The following is a 24,274-nucleotide window of genomic DNA, read 5'->3' on the forward strand; positions in this document are numbered from 1 at the left end:
TCATTACTGTCCAATCCTACAGTAAATGTTTGAGGTATAAGATTTTCTAATCTTAAGTGGTGCTCTAGTGATCACAGAGGGTTAGTGGATACATGGGGAGAATATGTCTGATAGGAGAGGTCTATTTAACGTAGCAGACAAAAGCAGAATGAGGTGAAGGTGAAACTAGATAAATTCAGTCTACAGTAAAGGAGCAAATTTTTAACAGCCAGCAGAGTGGATGATTGGGACAGTTTAGGGGATGGGTAATCCACCAAACCTCTTTAAAGTCTTTATATCAAAATTGGACATCATTCTATAAGACATTTGCTAGCTCACTCACAAGGAATGGGCTTGATAGTAGAATAGCTGGGTGGAATTGAGTGGCTGTGCTATTCAGGTGACCATAATAGCCCCTGCTGGCTTTAAAATCTGTGGGTATGTCTAGACTACATGGCTCTGCCATGTAGATTAGCTTACTAGACATACCCAAATGAAGCGGCAATTTAAATAATAGCCGCTTCATTTAAATTAAAACGGCTGCCACGTTGTGCCGCTCAGCTGTTTGGTGGCACAGTGCTGTAGTCTGCACGCTCCACGGTCGACATCAAAGGCATTTGTCGATCTCCCCAGTAAGCCTCATCCCACGAGGCATACCAGGGAGGTCAACAAATGCCTTTGATGTCGACCGTGGAGAGTTCAGACTACAGCACTGTGCCGCCAAACAGCTGATCGGCACAGCACTGCAGCCATTTTAATTTAAATGAAGCGGCGATTATCTAAATACCCAAATGAAGTGGCAATGTCTAGTAAACTAATCTACATGGCTCTGGTGACAGAGCCATGTAGTCTAGACATACCCTGAATGAATGGAAAGAGCCACTGCTCTTTCCAGGCACACTCTTTCCTTGGAAAATAATACTGCTGATTTGAGACTTCACATCTCTCCTCTTTTGGATCAGTTATTCTACATAAGAATAGCCAGACAGGATCAAACTGAAGGTTCATCCAGCCCAGTGTCCTGTCTTCCAACAGTGGCCAACCTCAGGTGTCCCCAAAGGGAGTGAACGGAACAGGGAATCATAAAGTGATCCCTCTCCTGTCACCCATTCCCAGCCACTGACAAACAGAGGCTAGGGAGACCATTCCTACCCATCCTGGCTAATAGCTACTGATGAACTTAACCTCCATGAATTTATCTAGCTCTTTTTTGAACCCTGTTAAAGTCCTGGTCTCCACAACATCCTCTGGCAAGGAGTTCCACAGGTTGACTGTGCACTGTGTGAAGAAAAATTTCCTTTTGTTTGTTTTAAACCTGCTACCTAATGTCATTTAGTGACCCCTAGTTCTTGTCTTGTTGAAACAAACACATGACTTTTCCTTATTGACTTTCCCCACACTAGATCAAATAATCCTCACCTAGATTCCAAAGACTGTTTGAAGCACCCTGCTCTGGAGGGATTTGACTTCAGTGGAGCCAGTACTTCAATCTAAAAAGTTCAACCAGCGGCTAAGTCACATCAAACAGATATTTGCAGGAAAACAAACAGTCACCACAAAGCAGAAAGAAACACAGGGCAATCAGTGGTCTGTAGTCTAGGGCTGCCGTGACTGAGCAAATACAAATAGCAAATGCAGAACTATTGCCATATGACAATAAACATGCTGCACTCTAGAGTCATTCCTGTGACATGGGGGACTCAGACTAAAAATGCCACAAAATGATTGCCTGGTGCTGGGCAATTAAATTCTTTAGCAATTGTCCCTCCCTCACACATGACCAGTAAACTGAAAAGTGGTCAGCCCTCCCATAAGAAAAATGCCTGGGGACATAATGCTGGTCTACAATCCTGGAAACTTGGCACTCTCTTAGTGAATAGCTGTCAAGCTATTCATATATCCATCTGCCCCTGAATTTCATTGTATCTCCCTCATTGGAGTGTCTGAGCATCTTCCATATCAAAACCTGTTTCACATTAGGAGACTTCATGAAGGCTCTATCCCTCTCCCTTTTGGGGCATAAATGCACTTGCAGCTACGGTATATCTTTACTGAAATATTTTGGGTCACCTAAGAGTTTTCTTTATAGCCAGCCTATTGCTAGTCGGTACACCTGGCCTTCAGTACAAGGCATTCCAGGAGGAAAACCTCAAACATAAATATGATTTCGCATCAAATTAATGTTCAATTTCTTACCCTTTTTTAGACAGAATTGTGTGTGAGGATTCTGTATACTTTAGCACAGGAGAAAGGTGCTGAGTATTGATATCAAAGGCACTCGGCACCTGGCAGAAGGGATCCCCAAATGTTTCTGTTTCATTGTTTTCGAGCTGTATTATTAAAACCAGTTATCTTCTAGCTGCTTTTGACTCCTATGAAACTTCAATAAAGGAGATCAAATACCTTGGACTCCACATGTTCCCAAGGCATGGGGCGGTTTCCTGTCTCGCTTTCTGCTGGATTCCACTGTTGACTTGTCTTCCTCATATGCTGGAGCTTGACGTTTATAGATCCTATGTGGACGGGCTGTATGCGCCTCATGCGTACTTGTAGCCAAAGGTTCAATGAAATAGTCTTCATTCGCAAGCCGAAATACACCTGTCTGGGAGGGGGAGAGAAAGGCACAGTCATTTGTATGATGCATTGACTCACAGTGAAGACAATTACAGTGGGATGAGGGTTGCAGAATCTGTCATGAGGAAATAGTTGCTTGGTAAAGAAGTTGCTTTTGCCTCTTTATCCATGCTGAGAACTATACACTCCCAGACACAGAAGAACAAACCAGCATGGACTGCACATACTAGCTAAGATTTGAGCATCAGAAAGCAAAATCCACGTGTAGTCCCCTTTCTAAAGGTGCCTCTGCTTATTCTCTGGGAAGATCCTATGTGCTGCAATCTAGCCCCAGAGACTACAATTCCCATGAGCCCTGGAGGAAACCAGAAGGGAAGTGGCTTTTGTTTTTGGGAGCTGAGTCTCTCCATGTGTGTGAAGGAAGGCTCAGCAATCTGGGGACTCTTCCCTTTGTTTTTGGAAAAAAAGGAGCCAGGCTGCTGTGGAGGAGTTTTAGCCAGTCAGGAGCTGTTAGGTTGCAGCTACAGACTTGGACTCAGAGCCTTTGGGACTGGAATCTAGTAGGCTGCTTCTGATTGCCCTTTGGCTGTACCTGTGGCTAGAAGTACTACTCTGCACCCAGCACACAGGAGGAGACTAGAACCATCCACTCCAGCTGCAAAATCTTCAAGTGCACCCACGCAAGCAAGTGTATGGGACTGAGAGTTCTGAGGAGTGGGATAAATGGTGGCAGTGCACATGCCAGATAGATAAGTTTCTGTTTACTGTGTTAATGTTATTCACTATTAATCTGTTAAACCCTGTTCCTTTAAGTTGTTAAGTAAAGGTTGTTCATTCTAATGCAATCTATTAGAAGTATATTATTTATGATTTGTAATTGTTGTTCTGTGGTTAGATCCAGTTTATTCCTGGAGACTCCCAAGGCACACCATTAAGGCTGTGTCTACACTGGCCCCTTCTTCAGAAGAGGCATGCTAATTTCTAACTTTGGAATAGGGAAATCCGCGGGGGATATTTAAATATCCCCCGCGGGATTTAAATAAACATGGCCACCGCTTTTTTTCCGGCTTGGGGAAAAGCCGGAAAAGAGCGTCCAGACTGGCGCGATCCTCCGGAATAAAGCCCTTTTCCGGAGGATCTCTTATTCCTACCTGACTGCTCCAGGGTTTTTTTTTCATTTTCAATCCAAAATGAATGATATTTTAGCAAGAAAGTCCTAAAGGTGCCAAAAAGTTTTAGATTGTATAGCAATTGATATTAACATCTACTTTACCACTTCACATAATATGTCACAGTTATTCTCACTTCGGCCGAAATTAAGATTTAATATACAGATACAAAATTACCAAGTTTTTTGAAGGTATGTTTTATTAAAGAATCACATAATTATCAGACATCCGGCAACACTGCAGACTGCTCCCACTCTTGTGCCAAGGTTAGGCGAGTACGTACTCGTGTAGATTAGTTCGATAGTTAGATTAGTATGTGTTTATTTTCAACCTTGTAACGTGTAGCCTCGTTACTTCCCGACAATTAACATTGTAGAACAGCGATAGCACATACTAACACTATGGCACATACCAAATTTCATTGATATATCTATATAAAAGTGTTTTTGAGATATTAATTAAAAACTTGGAAAATATTTCGAATATTTTTACTGCAAAATTTCATAAGAAAAACTTGCAATTTATAAATAAAAATGTATATTAATTATGTATATTAAGAATACTTCTTACTTCATTAAAACTGCAAGAAACATGTTAAAATGTTAAAATATACTTTAATAATAATGTAATGCTTTTGTTCATTGCTTTTTGAAGATCATAACAAGAAACATTTGGATGCGGTAGCAGCACAAGAAGATTTGGCCATGGCTTCAACAAAAAAAATCCAATCTGCCCCCCATGATTGATAGCCGATTTACAGACAAGGATCTCAACGACGTCTTTACTTTTGAATTTTAAAAGCCCAAATTTGGACTTTTGGGAAAAAAGCTAAGAAGAAATCGGCAACATGCAAGGTGGAAAAGGAAGTGAATGGCGAGTTCAAACCATGTAGCTTCAAGACAAGTGAAGCAAGTGCCATGAAAAGTTTCAACCTTTGGCGTCATGTAAAATGTAACCATCCTGAAAACTATGCGGCTCTGGTTACAAAAAAGGACCAGGAAGATGAGGCAAAACAGAACCGCTGATGTGGCTAAATGACGTTCATCTGGCTCTTTCAAAACTCCTGGAGAAAAGTTTTTTGCAGAGCTTTATCTGAAAAGAAACCCAAAATTGAGCAAACAAAACTTGACTCATATTTGAAGTCCTCAAAGGTTACAGTCACCATGAATGCCAATACTTTCTGTGAAGGGCTGATGGAAATGGATTGCTTGAGTTCAACACCGCTCACTACCTTCAGGCTAACGAACAAAGGATTCAAAAAAATTGCAGGTGAAATGGGTTGGCAACTTGGCGTTTTGACGGGGCACGATGCGGTTCATCATTTAGTTGTCAGCACTGCTGAGTCTGGTCGCAAAGAGCTCAAGAAAGCTTTGGAGCAAAAATTGTGCTACCTGAAAATTGATGCGGCAACCCATGGAAACAGAAATTTCCTTGCAATCAATGCTCAGTACTACGAAGAAGGAAAAGATAAAGCTGTGGTAAAAACCTTGGACATAATCGACACTGAAGGGTGTCACAATTCTTCCTATGTGAAAAGTCAAGTAAAAGCTATTTTAGAAAAATTTGGGATCAGTGAAATGCAAGTGCTGAGCATCTGCGCTGACAATGCAGCAAACAATGTGCCGTCAAAAATTTCAGCGAGGACAATGAAACCATTTCTACCTCTGAGAATTGGGATGTGGACAGAACTGAAGCTGTTTTGCCTGATGAAGGAACTAAAGGAATGGATAAAATCAAACTCAATATGGATGCTGCTGCACAATGGGTTAATGACCCTAGCCTCATATTTCCAACATGGCTTCATGAGGATGACTCAAAAGTCCAACTGATGAGGTGTGGTATTCACACTCTTCAGTTGGCAATCTGGGATGGACTGAACAAAGAACATGTGAAGAAATTTCTGGCAAAAATTCGACAAGTTGTTGTCAAACTACAAACCCAAGTATTCAAAGTGTTCTGCTTGATCTACGTGGGGTAACTCAATCATTGGATACTGTGACTCACTCGGGTTCAACATTTGCGAAGATTGATCGGCTTCTCGTTTTTCAATCTTACTGTGAACAAGTGGCTGCTGCTAGAACAAGAGAACTCAAGTTAACAAAAGCTGAATGGGATGAAGTGAAGAACCTGCGAGACCTCTTGGCAAAGCCAAACCAAACAACCTATCTATTGGTAGGCTAAAAGTTAAGTCTGTTTTTGAGGCCATTCACAGCTACCCACACCGCATACAGGCTGCCTATAGAATTGCTCTGAGCATGCCAACAACTCAAGCTAGTGTAAAGCAACTGTTTTCGGCTTTAAAGTTAATTTTAAATGATCTGCGGCAGGCTATGAAAGATGACTTGATTGCTTCAATAATTTTTTACAGATTGAATTATGAATGATTCTAGTTTGTATCATTGTTGATGACATTTAAATTGTTTTAAAACTCTGAATAAAAATGTTTTTTCAAAATTATAGTATGCACTTTTTTATTTAGTTAAAAATTAATTTGAATCAAAGCGCAGAGCGGAGTCGGAGCAGAGCTGGAGCAGTCACTATTAGTGCTGGAGAGGAGATGGAGCGGAGCAATTCAAAAATTTGATTGCTCCAAATCCCTGAACCTTCTTTTTCTCACCAGGTAACTTTTTGCTTCTGCCCTCATTTAAATAGTTCTCTGTAATTCTTCTGTAACAGTCTGAAGTACTTATCATAGTGCTTACTCCAGTACTTTGAGTAGTTTTTGTAGTATTTTTATTAGTGTCCCTTTAATTTCAAGGCAGCTACTGCTGCCCATTTACACTGTCTAAACACTCATGGTTTTTAATGGCCTTTAACTTCTGGTTTCTTATGGTCATACCTCAGAAGAACTTTAGGGAAGTAGAGGCACAGGAAGCTGTAGGGGTCTAAGTTCACTGCAGCCTGGAGACTGGAGTTACTCACTAAGCCAAATGATTGCATGGACTGTACAATGAGGCTGTGAGGTTAACATCTTTCCTTTGTCAGGAAACAAAATTTGAATGCTTTGTTTAACAAATTCTCCACTCCTGACCCCTAGGGGGGCACTGAGTTTGAGTCTTAGGTCTTCGATATCAAACAGTATCATCACTACAGGTTGAACCCCTCTCATCCGGCTCCCTCAGGACCGAACCGCTTCCAAACCAGAGAATTTTCTGGACCACGGTGGGCCAATATTGTCTAGTAGTATTACCAACACTTCCACTACTTACTGGGATGCTAGAGGACATTGAGGGGCAGATTAGAGCTAAATAACAAACACAGAACATGGTTAGCCAAGACTGGTGACTATAAACAAACATTATGGGACCATGAGAAACTTGGCCACATCCTTAAAGAGTGGACGTCTGGCTAACTAACATGCTGGATGATGGATGTTTCCGGACCAGACGGTGCTGGACTAGAGAAGTTCAACCCTACTACTAGGAAACATGCTGATTCTCCTGCCTCTGACCTCTCTGAATTTACTCTATGTATCTGTTTCATTGCTAGGAACTGGGTGTTTCGGAGCAGGAGTTTCTAGATTTCCGAGTAGTGGATGATAGTTGCTTCTGCTCCCTCACATTAATTTTTAATTTGTAACTTTAGTACCAAAGTTTCTTCAAGTTTCTAATGCCCTTATTCATTACACGGAGATGAAGACTGCAGTATGTATGTGTTGTACTTAACTTCTATGATAGTAGCTAAGGCATTGTCTGAAAAGATTTCAGAGCAAAAATCAGACTGATATAGACTGTGCCAAACAGAATAGCCTTATGGGCTGCAGGCAGTTATGCATATTGACAACATAGTAGAACTAACAAGAGAAGTTAGTTTCAGTTGTAAAGTCTCACAAAAGCCTTCCATGCACCTGACTTTTGTGGAGCAGTTTTGGTGATGGAGGTGGGATAAGCTGTATAACAGTCCTTTCTTCAAACAGTTTCTGTGTCTACACTGGCACCCTTTTCCGGAAATGCTTAAAACGGAACAGTTTTCCATTATAAGTATTTCTGGAAAAAGAACGTCTACATTGGCAGGATGCTTTTCTGGAAAAGCCAATGTAGACGCGCTTTTCCGCAAAAAAGCCCCGATCGTCATTTTCGCGATCGGGGCTTTTTTGCGGAAAAGACTACTGTGCTGTCTTCACTGGCCCTTTTCCGGAACAGTTTTCCAGAAAAGGACTTTTGCCCGAACGGGAGCAGCATAGTTTTTCCGGAAAAGCACTGATGATTTTAAAGCGGCTGCTTTTCCGGAATAAGTGGCCAGTGTAGACACAGCCTTTATGTCTGCTCCCTTCTTATGTCCTAGACCCTTTCTTCTTAATGTAAAGTAAGTGGCACAGTATACCTAAAGCGTATTGTTCAGGCTCTTCCTGAGAGTAGTTATTAATGGTTCACAGTCATGCTGGAAGGGCATAACAAGTGGGGTTCCACAGGGGGTCTGTTTTGGGACTGGTTCTGTTCAATATCTTCACCAACGATTTAGATGATGGCATAGAGAGTATGTTCATTAAGTTTGCAGATGATACCAAGCTGGGAGGGGTTGCAACTGCTTTGGAGAATAGGGTCATAATTCAAACTGATCTGGACAAACTGGAGAAATGGTCTGAGGTAAATAGGATGAAGTTCAATAAGGACAAATGCAAAGTGCTCCACTTAGGAAGGAACAATCCATTTCATACATACAGAATGGGAAGTGACTGTCTAGGAAGGAGTACTGCAGAAAGGGATCTGGGAGTCATAGTGGGCCACAAGTTAAATATGAGTCAACAGTGTGACACTGTTGCCAAAAAAGAAAACAGGATTCTGGGCTGCCTTAACAGGAATGTTGTGAGTAAGACACAAGAAGTTAATTCTTCTGCTCTACTCTGCACTGATTAGCCCTCAATTGTATTCTGTCCAGTTCTGAGCACCACATTTCAAGAAGGGTGGGAAGAAATTGGAGAAGGTCCAGAGAAGAGCAAGAAAAACGATTAAAAGTCTAGAAACCATGAGCTCTGAGGGAAGACTGAAAGAACTCGGCTTGTTTAGTTTAGAAAAGAGAAGACTGAGAGGGGACATGTTAACAGTTTTCAATTATCTGAAAGGGTGTTACAAGGAGGAGGGAGTAAAATCATTCTTTGGCCTCTGATGATAGGACAAGCAGCAATGGACTTAAATTGTAGCAAGGGAGGTTAGACATTGTTGAGGTTAGACATTAGGAAAATCTTTCCTGTCAGGGTGGAAACACTGCAATAAATTGCCTGGGGGGGTGGGATTGTAGAATCTCTATCACTGGAGATATTTAAGGGTAGGTTGGACAGACGTTTAACAGGGATGATCTAGATGGTGTTTGGCCCTGCTGTGAGGGCATGGAACGGGACTTGATTATCTCGAGGTCCCTTCCAGTTCTATGATTCTCTGATCACTCTGGCTGTGGGAGGGTAGTGCAACTTGAAATGTGACTTGAATGTATCATCATGTCAGAACAGCACTCAGGGGGAATTAATTGCCAGGGAGCGGCCTTGCTTTCTGTCTGACTAGTCTGAAGTGGATTGTTGTGTAGGATGCTCACATAACCCATTTGTTTTCAGCCTGCTGTATGATGCTTTTGATCCGGCATTTTCATTACTTTTGCATGCCAAAAGGAGAAAAAATGGAGGGAAGATCAAAATGCGGCACAAAGAAGCCTTGTTATTAGACTCTCCCATTTGTTCCAGGAGACAAATCTAAGCTTCACATGCCACCGAGGCCTGAGTACGAGCAATTAGCTTCTCCTGGCCCCACGGGGCTAGTTGCACACGGGGGAAATCCTCTAGCCACGTGGTCTACAAAGACATGACCAAATTTGCTTTCCTGGTAGCTTTCAGAACTTTTTCTATGCTAGTGATAGAAATGTAGCCGTGTTAGTCTGGGGTAGCTGAAGCAAAATGCAGGACAATGTAGCACTTTAAAGACTAACAAGATGGTTTATTAGATGATGAGCTTTCGTGGGCCAGACCCACTTCCTCAGATCAAATAGTGGAAGAAAATAGTCACAACCATATATACCAAAGGATACAATTTAAAAAAATGAACACATATGAAAAGGACAAATCACATTTCAGAACAGGAGGCGGATGCGGGGGGGGGGGAGGAAGGAAGGTAAGTGTCTGTGAATTGATGATATTAGAGGTGGGGAGAGTGGGACGTCTGTGAGCTAATGGTATTAGAGGTGATAATTGGGGAAGTTATCTTGGTAATGGGTAAGATAGTTTGCGTATTTGTTCTGCGCATCCAGAAATATAATTTATGCTATCATGTGCCGAAAGTGTCCGTCTGCTATGTACATTGGACAAACATCTCAGGCACTTCGCCAAAGGATTAATGCCCACAAAACAGATATCAGACAAGATCACAAAGAAAAACCAGTTTCTTGCCATTTTAACCAGAAAGGACACTCTCTCAATGACTTAATCACCTGCATTCTGCTACAAAGACCTTTTACATCTGCACTTGAAAGAGAATCCTCTGAACTGTCATTCATGTTAAAATTCGACACTCTCCGGGAAGGAATGAACAAATATGCAAACTATCTTCTTGATCTTCTTAGTCAAATAGTGACTATTTTCTTCCACTATTTGATCTGAGGAAGTGGGTCTGGCCCACGAAAGCTCATCATCTAATAAACCATCTTGTTAGTCTTTGAAGTGCTACATAGTCCTGCATTTTGCTTTTTCTATGCTATTTGCATAGAAAAAGACACTGAAAAAGAGAATTTCCGGACCCATGTGGCTCACGGTTACAGCATAGCTTGCCCCTTAAGAGACCTGGTGCCAGCTAAGCCTGTTTACTGAAGAGGCATGTCTGGGTCTGGATCAAGTGATTCCCTAAAAAGAACAGAAGGGCATTGCAGTGAAGGGGTAGTGGCCATTGCAGTAGGACAGCAGGGACTGCTCGGAGTAGGCTGGCTCCAGCAAAAGTTCTGGGACTTGGCACTGACACTACGGCCAGGTAGGAGTGTGACACTGTTGCACAAAAAGCAAACCTGATTTTGGGGTGCATTAACAGGATGTTGTGAGCAAGATACAAAAAATCATTCTTCTGCTCTGTGCTGATTAGGCCTTAACTGGGGTATTGTGTCCAGTTTTGGGCACTGCGTTTCAGGAAAGATGTGGAGAAATTGGAGAGGGTCCAAAGAAGAGCAACAAGAATGATGAAAGGTCTAGAAAACATGAGCTATGAGGGAAGACTGAAAAAATTGGTCTTGTTTCATTCGGAAAAGAGAAGACTGAGAGGGGACACGATAGCAGTTTTCAAGTATCTAAATGGGTGTCACAAGGAGGAGGGAGAAAAATTGTTCTCCTTGGTCTCTGAGGACAGGACAAGAAGCAATGGGCTTAAACTGCAGCCAGGGAGGTTTAGGTTGGACATTAGGAAAAATGGAATACTGGAATAAACACTGGAATAAATTGCCTAGAGTGGTTGTGGAATCTCCATCCCTGGAGATATTTAAGAGCAGGTTGGATAAATACCCATCAGGGATGATCTAGAAATGGTGGTTGGTCCTGCCATGAGGGCAGGGATTGGACTTGATGACCTCTTGACGTTCCTTCCCATTCTTGTATTCTATGATTCTGTGATGGGAGGTTCAATGGATGAACTGTTCTGAACATTAAGTTTCATCCTTGAGTTTATTTTATGTGTTCCAGGCTCTAAGAAGGGGTGTTGGCACTGGACAAAAAAAAGGGTGCATGAGTTTCCTTTAAGGGGAAAACTGAAGTAGGCTGCCTGAAGCATAAACGCAGGCCATGCAAAGCTGCTTTGGTGTGGGCCACTTGTTCATACTTCTCTTTTGTGCCTGCTATTTCATCCCACCGTGAAGCCCAAATGTTACTTCCAACACTGCAACCTCTCATGCACAGGCTGGGTCTGGCAGGGTCCAGCTCGAGACACACTGCCGAAAGGTAGCATTTTGCCCCCAGAATTTGGGCCTGATCCTGCATGTGGATCCACAAAGGCAGGCCCTTAGGCACATGCAAGGCCTCATTGTCTTTACTGAGCTTTGTGCCAGTGTCTAACTGTATAGATCTAATTAAGGGTTGTGGCCTTAATTAGTGGTGGCAGCTTGGTGGTTTACACTAAAAACAATGAGTCTGAATTTTCCAGATGCTGAGTAGCTACAGTTGCTGTTGACTTCAGCTGGAGCTTTGAAAATCAGGCTCATGGGGCTGAAAGTAATTTCTTAGGGTGTCTCTTCTCTCTGCTGACACCAGCCCCATCACTGCCCCCCCACTCCGCCCCTTGTACATTCTCCTGTCTATCATTGTTCTCCATGCTACCTCCTGCAAACAGAATGACCTCTCAGCCTTGATTCCTCTGATGCCTTCTGCCCTTGGGGCCCACAAACACTCATAAAAATCAATTATCCAAACTTTGGAGACAGCTGTATTTGGACCAGAGCTTCCCAGGTAGGACAATGTAGGGTTAATATTGTGTTCTAGTCTACGGAGGAGATTGGTTAGTCCACAGCAAATTCCAAGGTTGAGACACCAAGGACAGCTTGGGGCTATGTCTACACTATGGGTTTTTTTCCGGGATATCCCAGAAAAACTCCGCTGCATTCAGGGAACACGTCTGATCTTCTGTCTTTTTTTTTTTTTTTTTTTAATAAAGAAGAGCAAATGCACTCTTTCGGAAGCCCTGTCTTCCTCCCTCCACAAGGCGGAAGGGGTCTTCCGAAAGAGGAGGTTATGATGGACTGGGCTGGGTCTGGGCACCGCTGAGGACATCTGCTCAGGGTAAATTGCTCAAACTCAGGGATCCTTACAGTCCCTGACTGGAAACCATCCCCAAATAGGCCACAAACCCTTTTGCGTATTGCATGTGATGAAGTCCAGATGGACCAATAAACCTAGTAAGTGGCAAGCTGGGAGAATTAAGGCTAAGTGGAAGACCCTAATTAGGGAAAACTCACCTGTGCAAGAACAAGCTGAGCTTTTATAAAGCCAGGGAGCTGATGGCAGAGAGGAGCTGCAGGGGGTAGCTTATAGTTCCTCCGTAGGAGGAGGGAGCTATAGGCTGGCAAACCCAGAGGGGCTGCAAGATCCAGAAGGTGGGAAAGAAGCTCAGGGAAGGGCAGTAAGGTCCAGGAGGGAACAGACCTTAGCTGCTGAAGAAAGGGCCTCTCAGCTGAACCCAGAGCAGAAGGTGGGCTAAGGTTCTCTTACCTGCCACTGAGGAAGAAGCTGCAGTTCCTGGAACAAGAGAGGGGCCACATACACAGAGAGAGAGAGGCATCAGTAAGGTGTGCAGCGAGCAGCAGAAGAGGACGTTGGGCCTGGAAAGATTCCCCTGACCTGCATGGGGCCTCCACCAGCACTGAGTGCAGCCCGCAACCGTCTGCACCTAAGATTAAGGCATGAAGGCCCATATGGTTAGCATTGAGCATGGGCAATCTGATGAAGCCATTAATTTTTCAGGTTACATTGTTCCCAAGATGCTGAGATGGGAGCTCCTTGGAGGCACGGTCCCTCACACACCTTGATTCCTTATGGAGCTTTCAATGGTTTCTTCATATGGTTTCTTCCATCAGCTCCGTCATAGGAGGTGAACCCGCATCATGGTCTCTGTCTAACAATTGCCTGGAATATCCCTCAAAAGGCCCATGTTTCATCAAAAGGAGATTTTGTCCAGATAAAATATTTTAAATTAAGAATTAGCAGCAAATAATGAGATTTGCTTCTAGTGGCTCTGTTTGTTTCCCATCAATATTTACAGTTATATTAATGCTTTTGCATATTGCATGTGATAATTCCTTATTTTATCCCAATAATTTTCCTGTATATTACCCAGGAAGGATTCTATTCTCACTTACACTTGTTTTCTGCCAGTGTAATTTCATCAATATCAGTGGAATTACTTTTGATCTACACCAGTGTAAGAGAGAGCAGAATAAAGCCCTTAACAAGCAAAGGAATAAAGATGATTTATTTTTAATTTTCTGGACAGAAAGGATCAGGTGGGATGGTCTTTTAAAAAAGCAAACAAAATCTGTTAAAGATAAAATGTGATCCTAAAACCCACAAAGCTCGAAAGGCGGGGAAAGACTCTAACCATGTAATTACTACAGCTTACACAGCATAATGTGCTAGACCAGATGTTGATCAAAAAGATAACCAAGGTATTTAGCCTTGAGGCATGCTAATTATACTTGATCTTGTCACAGACAGAAATTTCAAGTCAGGTCACTTGTATATGGCAATATGGATGGAAGCAACATTAAGTTTAGCATGTCAAGTATTATCATCATATGTAAAAATAAGCCACTGTGTCCTACCCCACTAGTTTTAAGCTTCCACAGAACAGTATTGTCTTATTTACATGCTGAGTGTAATTCTTAGCTCAGTTCCAAATTATATGTTATTAATTATTTATAATGAAGCAACAGCTCCTACTGCATTACTTTCAACAATTATCATCTATGCCTTATACATTCTGGCTGCGTCTAGACTAGCAAGTTTTCATGCAAAAGCAGCTGCTTTTGCAGAAAAACTTGCCAGCTGTCTACACTGGCCGCTTGAATTTCCGCAAGAACACTGACAATCTCATGTAAGATTGTCAGTGTTCTTGCGGAAATGCTATGCTGCTCCCGTTTGGGCAAAATCCCTCTTGCGCAAAAGCTTTTGCGCAAGAGGGCCAGTGTAGACAATGTGGTATTGTTTTGCGCAAAAAAGCCCCGATCGCGAAAATGGTGATCGGGGCTTTTTTGCACAAAAGCGCGTCTAGATTGGCCACAGATGCTTTTGTGCAAAAGCATCTGTGCCAATCTAGACGCTCTTTTCCGCAAATGCTTTTAACGGAAAAGCTTTTCCGTTAAAAGCATTGCAGAAAATCATGCCAGTTTAGACGTATCCTCTTAGTATACCACTGGGTGTTTTAACATCAGACTGCTGGAAAAAACAAAAACAGGTTAAGCTTAAATATATAAAGTCAAGTTAGAATGCTCCCTAATTTGAGACAATTAACTGTCTGTTCTTTTTTTATTCTAAATAGATTGATAATATGACACCTGATCACTTGTCAGCCCTGCTAAACTACACATCTTGTGAAATTGTTCTTACCTCTTTTTGTCTAGCGATTTTTCCCGTCAATCACTATTTCAGTAAATCTGCTTTTAAATAAATAACAATCATCCTTACTGTTTGCATTGCACTTTTCTTCAATATGCATTGCAAATGAGCATTTCGTCTTCTCAACACTCCTGTGATAGGAACGGAGCCGGCAGAGTTATTGAGAGCAAACAATGCACTGGCTGGTATTAGTCCCTTCTCTTTTGGGATTATTTGCAAATAGACTTTAGTTTTCACTAATCTGTTTTTTATTTTAATATTATTTGATAAATGGCTCATGTGAGCATATTTCAGCCTATGGCCTCTTTATAATTATTGGTTTTAAGTCTGGCAACAGACTTCGCCAGGCCCTGGACAAGATGGGGGAGGCTCAGCTCCAGGCCCCCTAGAAGAGGTGGGGCCTCAGGTGAAAGGGCTGGGGCAGAAGCTAGCCTCCCCCTTTCAGCCCTCAGCTACAGCTCCTGCATTGATTTCAAGGGCGTGGGGCTCTGGTCACTCTTAAATTGCCAGGCCCAAGGCCGCTGCCTCTTTTACCCTCCCTCGCTCATCTGCTTTGAGCAGATATTTATGCCTTACTCCTGCTCTGGGGCTGGTCATCTAGGTCACATGGTGTTGCTTTCGCTTCCTGATTGGATAAGTCCCCTCACCTATACAGTGCTTTCAAGATGGTCATGTGAATGCTTCCAGCGTGCCTGTATATCTATGTGCCAATACAGTCACATGAGTATTCATGACACTTCCTATTTCCATGAACTATCCGGCAGTCAATATTTCGCTCTTACAGACCCTTGCAAAGATGTGACTGAGAGGAATTCAGCTCCTAAAGGAATTCACCTCTTATCTCTGAATGAAAGCTCAGAAATACTCCCTCCTCCCCCGCTCCAGCATTTGTCCAGCTCCCAACTTCATCAGCTTTGAAGCCAGCTGAGGCCGGAGAGGAAGCGAGTATTAGAGATGGCACCAGAACTTCTTGGATCTCAATTGTTATGGCCCGGCCACTAAACTGCGTCTCCATCCCATTCTCTTTACTGGCCAGGCTTACTTTGAAATCCAGAAATTCTTCTCGCGAGCTGTAGAACTTAAGGGAAAAGTTCAAACTCAAGGGCTTGATCCTGCTATGTAATGAGACATGCTTTGAAGACTCAATGTAATGAATGGTGCTGAGCACTGATAGCTCCTGTTCTCTTCAGTAGGAACAAAAGGTCCTCTGAACCTCTCAGGATGAGCTCAGTATCTTACAGTGTTCTCTCTGTGATGGACCCTCTGTACACAGTGATCAAACCTTTCCTGATCTCTGCAGTAATTAGCTGGAACCTTAAGCATCTCTCAGATTTTATTCTTAAATTCCATATAACAACACTCAGCATAATGCTTATAAATAGATCTTACTCTTACTACCTTCTCCAGCAGATGAACAGGTGCTATGTGCGGTGCTGTATCTGCTATGCACTGCTTAGTAATCTACAACATAGCTTTTGGGGCCAGATTCAGTGAAGCTACAGGTTGAACCTCTTTAGTCTGGCACCTAACTGGTGCTGAATCAGATAATTTGCTGGACCATGGGAGGCTGATATTGTCTAGCAGCATTGCAAACACTTCCACTACTTGCTGGGTTCCTAGAAGACACTGAAGGGGTAAATTAGAGCCAAATAACAGCACAGAACACTGAGTGCCAGGACTGGGGGCTGTAACAAACTTTATGGGACTGCGGGAAACTTGGACACCCAGGATAATTGGGCATCCAGCTAATGAAAATCAAGCCTGATCACAGATGTTGCCAGACCAGAGTGCGCCAGATTAGAGAGGTTCAACCTGTACATTGACTTGTACCAGCTGATTATCTGACCTACAACATCAACAATTGTTACAGAATTTCGGTGGCAAAGTCCAAAATGTCAAGTTAAAAACCCCAAAATCTGTGACCAAAATCCAGATTATTGATTCTCAAAAAACATCACATTCCAGCAAACTAATTCAATGCACAGTTGCATATTTTAAAAATATATTAAGATTAAAATATGCTGCAGGACAACTAACAAAATTACTAGATGAATCTCACACATATATGTGTGTGCTCACACACACAGCAAAACCTCAGATCACTATCTCCAAAATCTCAGGCCTCTATCACTTGAGATAAAAAGAATTTCTCCGTATGTAGCAATAGTCAGTTCCTTTATTCTATCTGTGGACCAGGCATTAGAAGATAAATTCCTCCTACATTCCATTGCCTCCTGTAAGACAATCGGAATATTTGTTGCCCCAAGATAGCAGCATAGAAACAGAAATGTCTGAGGTTAATAATATTGATCAAGATAAAGCACAATATTTTCAAAAATGCCTAAGTGGTGTAAGACTCTAAATCCTATTTTCAAAAGCAACTTAGGCATTCAATGAGATCTGCATGCCATCTCCTAAGTTTCTTCGTCATTTTTTAAATAGGATTTTGATGCTTAAGTCACGTAGGCATTTTTGAAAATATTACCCTTTGACTTGTGTAATCCTCAGTAAGGCAGGCAGGTTTGCCTCTACTCTAACAGACTGGATTTATTGTATCTTTTATGGAAAGATCTTTTCATTTCAGACCTAAATTTAGGTGCTTCCATGAAAACCATGTTTTCCCTGATTTCAGTGAGTAATAGCTGAGTGTGACTTTGACACTGATGTCCAGAAACCATGATGAGTTTCATCATCCAGATTTATTTTACCATAAATATCTTTAAGTTTTCTGCACTCCCTGTTTTTATGGAGTCCTTTATGATCCCACATATGTACTATAGCACAGGAGAGAGATATGACAGTTTTCAGTGGTTCACACCTGAAATCTATTTTCTACAGCAGCCCAGAGAGAAAGACAAGAAAGCACAGTCCCAAACAGGTAAACCAACCATTTGAGAATATGTTTCTCTGGAGTCAGTTGGAGCTTTGACATTAATTTCAGTGGATGCAGCATCAAATCTGCAGGGTGAAGCCTAGGTGTGTTAAAATGTGTTTATTTTGGTACATGTGTAGCTGTTGAAATTGTCAGTGGTTATGTGTTTACACATGGAGGGGGTGGCTGGGGAGCCAGAGAGCAGCGCCAGGGGTGGAGACGCAGGCAGCTCCCCAGAGCCACTGCTCACGGGAAACCTACTTAAAAACCAGCTCCCCATGTGTACTGTCTCCTGCCTTCCCCCACCCCACACTGCTGCCTCTGATACAGCGGCAGCAACACGATGGGAGGTGGGCTGCTGCATGTAACCATGAAGGTTAACCGATGAGCCCAGGCTCAATGGTTAACCGTTTACACATTTACACTATCACATCCCTAGTGAAGCCCTTACCTTATTGAGGTCAATGAGAGTTTTGCCATTGTCTTCAATGGAGCTAGGGTTTTACCCCGGTGTATAGTATTTTGATATCCCTGTGATTAAAGCGTCATTTTTCTGTATTCAATGGAAGCACTTACCAGCCCATCACACGTGCTAAGAGCTGCTAAACCACCTTTCAGTGCCCAGTTCTGGACCTCTCCAGTCATGTGACAAGAGTTGTGACTGTAAGGCTGGATTTTGGCATTGGTGATTCCTCCATATCGCCTCTCACTAACAAACCCAGGAGCAAGGAGATGGTTATTGATGCTTAAATTGAATTTTAGGTGCTGTCCTTTGTAATGCAGCTCATAAAAGGCGAGCAAATTGTTCCTGGAGGAAAGGTCCCTTTTGTGAATTGCATGAGGAGCCAGATCGTAGGACAGAAAAGATCCCCTCTCATCAATTCGGATTGGATGAACAACGTCATAGCCAGGATATTGCTTGAGAACTGCCTCTGTGAAGAAAACATTTGCAATGCTCAGATATAAAGATGATGATAATCTTTCCTCTCAAATGATCCTAGTGCACATTATGATTATTGCAGAGGTGGGGAACCTATGACCCAGAGGCCAGATCCAGTTCCCAGCTTGCCTGAATCCGGCCCCCGAGGCATGGGGTCTCCCCCAGCATTGGGGAGCTGGTGCTCCAGCCGGCCTCCCTCCCATCCAGACCCCGCACCCTAACTCCACTACTATATACTACCTCCTGCCCAGCCCACTCCTGTACCTTACCTCCCTCCCAGACCCACCAACCCACTCCTGCACCCTCTCTGCAACCCAGCCCTCACACCCCAAGCTCTCTTCCCAGCAGCCCCCTCCCACACACTAAACGCCTCATTTTTGGGCCCACCGGGGGGGGGGGCACAAAATCTACTAAGCTGGCCCCCCTAGGCTTTGGTGTGTGAGGGGAATGTGGGTTTTTTAAAATTTGTTTTTCACTTTTGTGAAGACCCTGACTGATTTTTCAGTGGATCAGCAGCTTACATCCCAAAAAAGGTTCCCCACCCATGGTTTATCGGTTCTACCAGTTCCCAGGAAGAAGGGGTCATTTTCCCCACATCTGAACTGGAACCCCATATGGAATTATAAATGTCAACTGTTCAAAAGAGCAAAGAAATAGTGCACAGCAATTCTGAACAAGAAATAAAGATTATCTGAGAAGGAAAATGTAGTCCAGCTAAATTACATGAACAGATATAATTATTCAAATGGACTGATGTCAGGACACCTGAGTTAACACATGCTTTCTTACAAAAAGTTCCAGAGGAAACAATCCCCCGCAAAATATCAAAGTTTCATTGGATTACTAGTGGTGAAGGGCAGACAGCTTTTCTTTGATGCAAGAAAATAGTTTTCTGGATGAGTAATTGTTTAAATTGAATAGATTTTCAAATTTTCTGTTATGAGCAAGAAGAAATATATACCCCCTCAATTAACGCTATACATAGGCTGTAAAGGCCCCAAAGGAGGGAAACAGAAGGAGGACTCATGGGTGGATACATTTCCTGGGATGTGTGCTAAAAATAAATTGGAATGTGGGAAAATTTATGCTGAGATTTAGTACAAGGGCCTGACCCCCCTCCACAGCGTCAATAAAATTATCCTCAGGAGGGAGATGAAGGACTAAAATCTACCATTGAAATGTTGTTAGAACAGGGTGTTATTGTCCAAACAGCCAGTATCTAATAATGCCCACATTCTCCACCATTTCTAATGGACCTTCATAAGCAATTTTTGTCTTTGTTTCTTTCTTTTTCTCTTCAGGATCTGAGGAAGTGAGTTGTAGCTAACAAAATGTTATGCTCTAATTCCGTAATAAATTTGTTAGTCTTTAAAGTGCCACTGAACTTCTTGTTGTTTATGTTGAAACAGACTAACCCAGCTACCTCTCTAAAACCTGTGGTAAGCAATAGTAGCTCAAATGTAAATATTTAATCCTCAATAGATAGAGGATAATTGGATTATTTTAGTTACAGCAGTTTGAAAACTGCCACCCAAAAGTAATAAAAATGTTCATAAACAAATTCTAAGGTTGTTTTTTCCAGAGAAAATAACGTTTTTATTTAAAGGTTTTGGACAAAAATTCAGAAAAATGCAACCCACTTTGGAGATAGACGTTGAGCATGAACATTAATATACATGCTTTGTCTTCCAGTATAATGTTAGTGAAACATATGGGCTGCGTCTAGACTGGCAAGTTTTTCCGCAAAAGCAAGTGCTTTTGCGGAAAAACTTGCCAGCTGTCTACACTGGCTGCTTTGACTTTGCGCAAGAACACTGACAATCTAATGTAAGATTGTCAGTGTTCTTCCACAAATACAATGACTCCCCCGTTCGGGGAAAAAGCCCTTTTGCGCAAATGCTTTTGCGCAAGAGGGCCAGTGTAGACAACTGAGAACCGTTTTGCACAAAAAAGCCCCGATTGCAAAAAACCGCGTCTAGATTGGCACGGACACTTTTCTGCAAAAAATGCTTTTGCACAAAAGCATCCGTGCCAATCTAGACGCTCTTTTCCACAAATGCTTTTAACGGAAAAACTTTTCTATTAAAAGCATTTGCGGAAAATCATGTCAGTTTAGACGCAGCCATGATGTCAGAGAGAATTTAGGAAACCAGCTCTAGTGACACTACTTATGATGAGGAGAATGAGTAAGAGAAATGTTCAAAACAGAAACCCTGAAACAGATCTCAAATTTGCAAATGGCTTTTTTTTTAAATAATGGACTAAACCAAACATCCAGTTCTGAACACTCAGAAGAATGACCATACTGAGTTACACCAATGGTCTACCTAGTCCAGTATCCTGTCTCCCAGATACTTTAAATTCAGAGAGAAGGAACAGAATAGGGCACTTATTGATTGATTCATCATTTACTATCATCCAGTTCCAGCTTCAGGCTGTTGGAGATTTAGGGACAACCAGAACATAGGGACAGGTCCCTGACTATACTGGCTAACAGCCAGTGATGGACCTGTCCTCCATGTACTCCTCTAATTCTTTTTTTTTAGTCCAGTTATACTTTTGGCTGTCACAACATCCCCTAGCAATGTGTTCCTCAGGTGACGGTCCATTGTGTGAAGAAGTACTTCCTTCTGTTTTTTAAAGCCTCTTAATTTAATTGGATGACACCTGGTTCTTATCCATTCACTTTTTCCACACCATTCATGATTATATAGACTTCTGTCATAACCCCCTTATTTCTTCTCTAAGATGAACAGTCCCAGTCTTCTTCCTGAATCATTTTTGGTGCCCTTGGCCAGGTATTGAAGCTAGGCTTACCAATCTTTGGCTATGTCTACACTACAGAGGTGTTTTTTTTCCCTTCAGAAAAACAGCCATTTTTATGAAGAAAAAAAAAAAAACTCATGAAGTATCCACATCTCAAGCATGTTTTTGTGCAAAAAAATTCAAAAGAACAGAGGGCTTTTTTCCCCTGGTATAGGTATTCCTCATTCTACTAAGAAGAATGCCTTTTTGCTAAAGAGCTCTTCTGTAAAAAGGTGTGAGAGAACAGGGAAGAGGGGTTTTTTTGCGCAGAAAGGAAAAAGCACAGGTGGCTTGGTGGCCATTCTGTGCATAGCAATCAGAGCTTACTTTCAAGAGAAACAAAAAACAGGACTATGTAGCACTTTAAAGACTAACAAGATGGTTTATTAGGTGATGAGCTTTCGTGGGCCAGACCCACTTCCTCAGATCATCCATGCAGTTTGGACGCTCTCTTTCACAAAAGCGCATTGCTTTTTTATGCACTTTTGCAATGTGGATGCGCACTTGCACAAGAAGTTTTTACAGAAGATCTCTTCCGATAAAAGCTTCTTGCGCAAGAAGCTTGCAGTCTAGACATAGCCTTTAAGTGCTAGGATTAACCACAGACTTCCAGGTGTCTGCCAAAATTTGCAGTTTGAACCCATCTCTGGTTTTTTATCTAGTGTGGTATCACACAATATAACACCACCTCCACTGATGCAGTATTTCCAACTTTAACCTTTTTTTTCATTAGCAATGTTTATTCCCAAATGACATTGGTCCCTATGCCCTCTTACTCTTCCCTGAGACTTTGCAAGGCATTGCACCCATTCTCTAGTTAGTCTCTAGAGAAGGCTATGCTGGCTCAAAGCTGCATGGAAGCTATTTAAATACACCATAACAAAGGCTCACGTTAAATGTATACAATCAATCAATCAATCAATCAATCAAACAAGCAGTAAGAGGACTGGAAAAATGCCACTGTGGCTAAGCAGCAAAACGAAAGAGGTGGCTACAGACAAAAATACATCCTTTAAAAATTGGAAGTTTAATTCTAGTGAGGAAAATAGAAAGGAGCATAAATTCTGGCAAGTCAAGGGTAAAAATATAATTAGTTAGGCCAAAAAGAATTTGAAGAGCATTTAGCAAAAGACACACTAACTAACAGTAATTTTTTTCTGCAATTTCCACTTCAATTCATTTGATGAAGTGGGTTCTACATACAAAAGCTTATGCCCTTATAAAGCTGTTAGTCTCTAAGGTGCCACAGACTCCTCATTGTTTTAGTAAAAAAAAACTGTACGTACATCAGAAGCAGGAAGCCTGCCAAACAATCTGTGGGACCACAAGGTGACCAAGGAGTTAATGGAGCACTCAGTGAAGATAAGGCCACCGAGGAGAAGCTCCGTGAATGCTTTGCGGCAGGCTTTACTGCAAGGATGTGAAGGAGATTCTCTCACTCAAGCCATTCTTTTTAGGTGACAAATCTGAGAACTGGCCCAGACTGAACAGTCAGTAGAGGAGGTATTGGAGCAAACTGAGACATTAAACAGTGGTAAGTCACTAAGACCAGTTGGTAGTCACCCAAGAGTTCTGGAGAAACTTACATTTTCAGAGTTAGGAATTCTGGAAATCCAAATGTAGCTTATTGCTTAGACCAGCCTTTGTACCAGAAGAGCGAAGGGTAGCTAATGTAATGCTGATTTGTTAAAGAAGGCGTCAGGGGTGATCCTGTTTTTTCCCATTAGTGCCAGGTAAATTGGTTGAAACTACAGTAAAGAACAGAGTGATCTGGCTCATGGATTAAGACTAGGGATGTTTGAGTATAAATGATTAACAGTTTAACCGATAAGCAAGAGCTGCCTACCTGGCTCTGCTCCCCGGGAGGAAGCTTTGCAGCTGCAGAGACTCCACACCAGGAGATGGGTGAGCAAGAGCTGGCAGCCCCATTCCCAGGCAGGTTTCCCTCTGGGTTTGGCAGTATAAAGTTAGGCTTTATACCAGTACACTGTTTTAAACATCCCTAATTAACACACTATGTTGGAGAAGAGTCAGCACAGCTTTTATAAAGGGAAATCATGTCACCAACAGTTAGAAATGAGCAATCCCAGAAGAGACTCCTACACCCCATTAGAAGGGAACAGGACACACAATTCAGCACACCATTCTCAAAGTCATATGGATACTTTGGTTTGTCGATATGGCAAGCCCCAAACAGTCCTTCTCAGGCTGGCTGTGTCTAGACTGGCCAGTTTTTCCGGAAAATCAGCCGCTTTTCCGGAAAAACTTGCCAGCTGTCTACGCTGGCCGCTTGAATTTCCGCAAAAGCACTGACTTCCTACTGTAAGAAATCGGTGCTTTTTGCGGAAATACTATGCTGCTCCCATTCGGGCAAAAGTCCCTTTTGCGCAAAAGGGCCAGTGTAGACAGCTGAGATTTGTTTTCCACAAAAAAGCCCCAATCGCGAAAATGGCGATGGGAGCTTTTTTGTGCAAAAGTGCATCTAGATTGGCCAGGGACGCTTTTCCGCAAAAAGTGCTTTTGCGGAAAAGCGTCTGTGCCAATCTAGACGCTCTTTTCCGAAAACGCTTTTAACGGAAAACTTTTCTGTTAAAAGCATTTCTGGAAAATCATGCCAGTCTAGACGTAGCCCCTATATATATTGCAGATAAAATGCCGGTCACACCAAAGGGCAAAGTGAAAAGTGTGCTGAAATCACATGGAAATCACACTGCGGTGGAAATAATTTTGAGACATGGTTTATTTAGGTAAACAGTTGTTCCTCCTGATAAATGTGACTAGTTAAGACTTTTAGTTCCACTTGTGTGACCCAGTCAGGGGAAGGACAAAAGGCACCCTGTATCAAGGGATCTCCCCAACCTCTGCAGTTC

General features: G+C 42.3%; 1 protein-coding gene across 3 annotated transcripts in view; it reads right to left on the reverse strand.

Annotated features, from left to right (window-relative positions):
• ADAMTS7 (ADAM metallopeptidase with thrombospondin type 1 motif 7) overlaps positions 1-24,274 on the reverse strand; it is a 155,131-nt gene that overhangs the window by 125,220 nt on the left and 5,637 nt on the right. For all 3 annotated transcript variants that reach the window (XM_075896803.1, XM_075896802.1, XM_075896804.1), the window contains exons 2-3: positions 18,236-18,591; positions 2,383-2,581 (exon numbers count right to left, since the gene is read on the reverse strand). In XM_075896803.1, the coding sequence (XP_075752918.1) occupies positions 2,383-2,581; positions 18,236-18,591 (555 nt within the window). The remainder of the gene's footprint in view (positions 1-2,382; positions 2,582-18,235; positions 18,592-24,274) is intronic.

Source organism: Pelodiscus sinensis, chromosome 14 (genome assembly GCF_049634645.1).
Source record: "Pelodiscus sinensis isolate JC-2024 chromosome 14, ASM4963464v1, whole genome shotgun sequence".
Taxonomy (NCBI): domain Eukaryota; kingdom Metazoa; phylum Chordata; order Testudines; family Trionychidae; genus Pelodiscus; species Pelodiscus sinensis.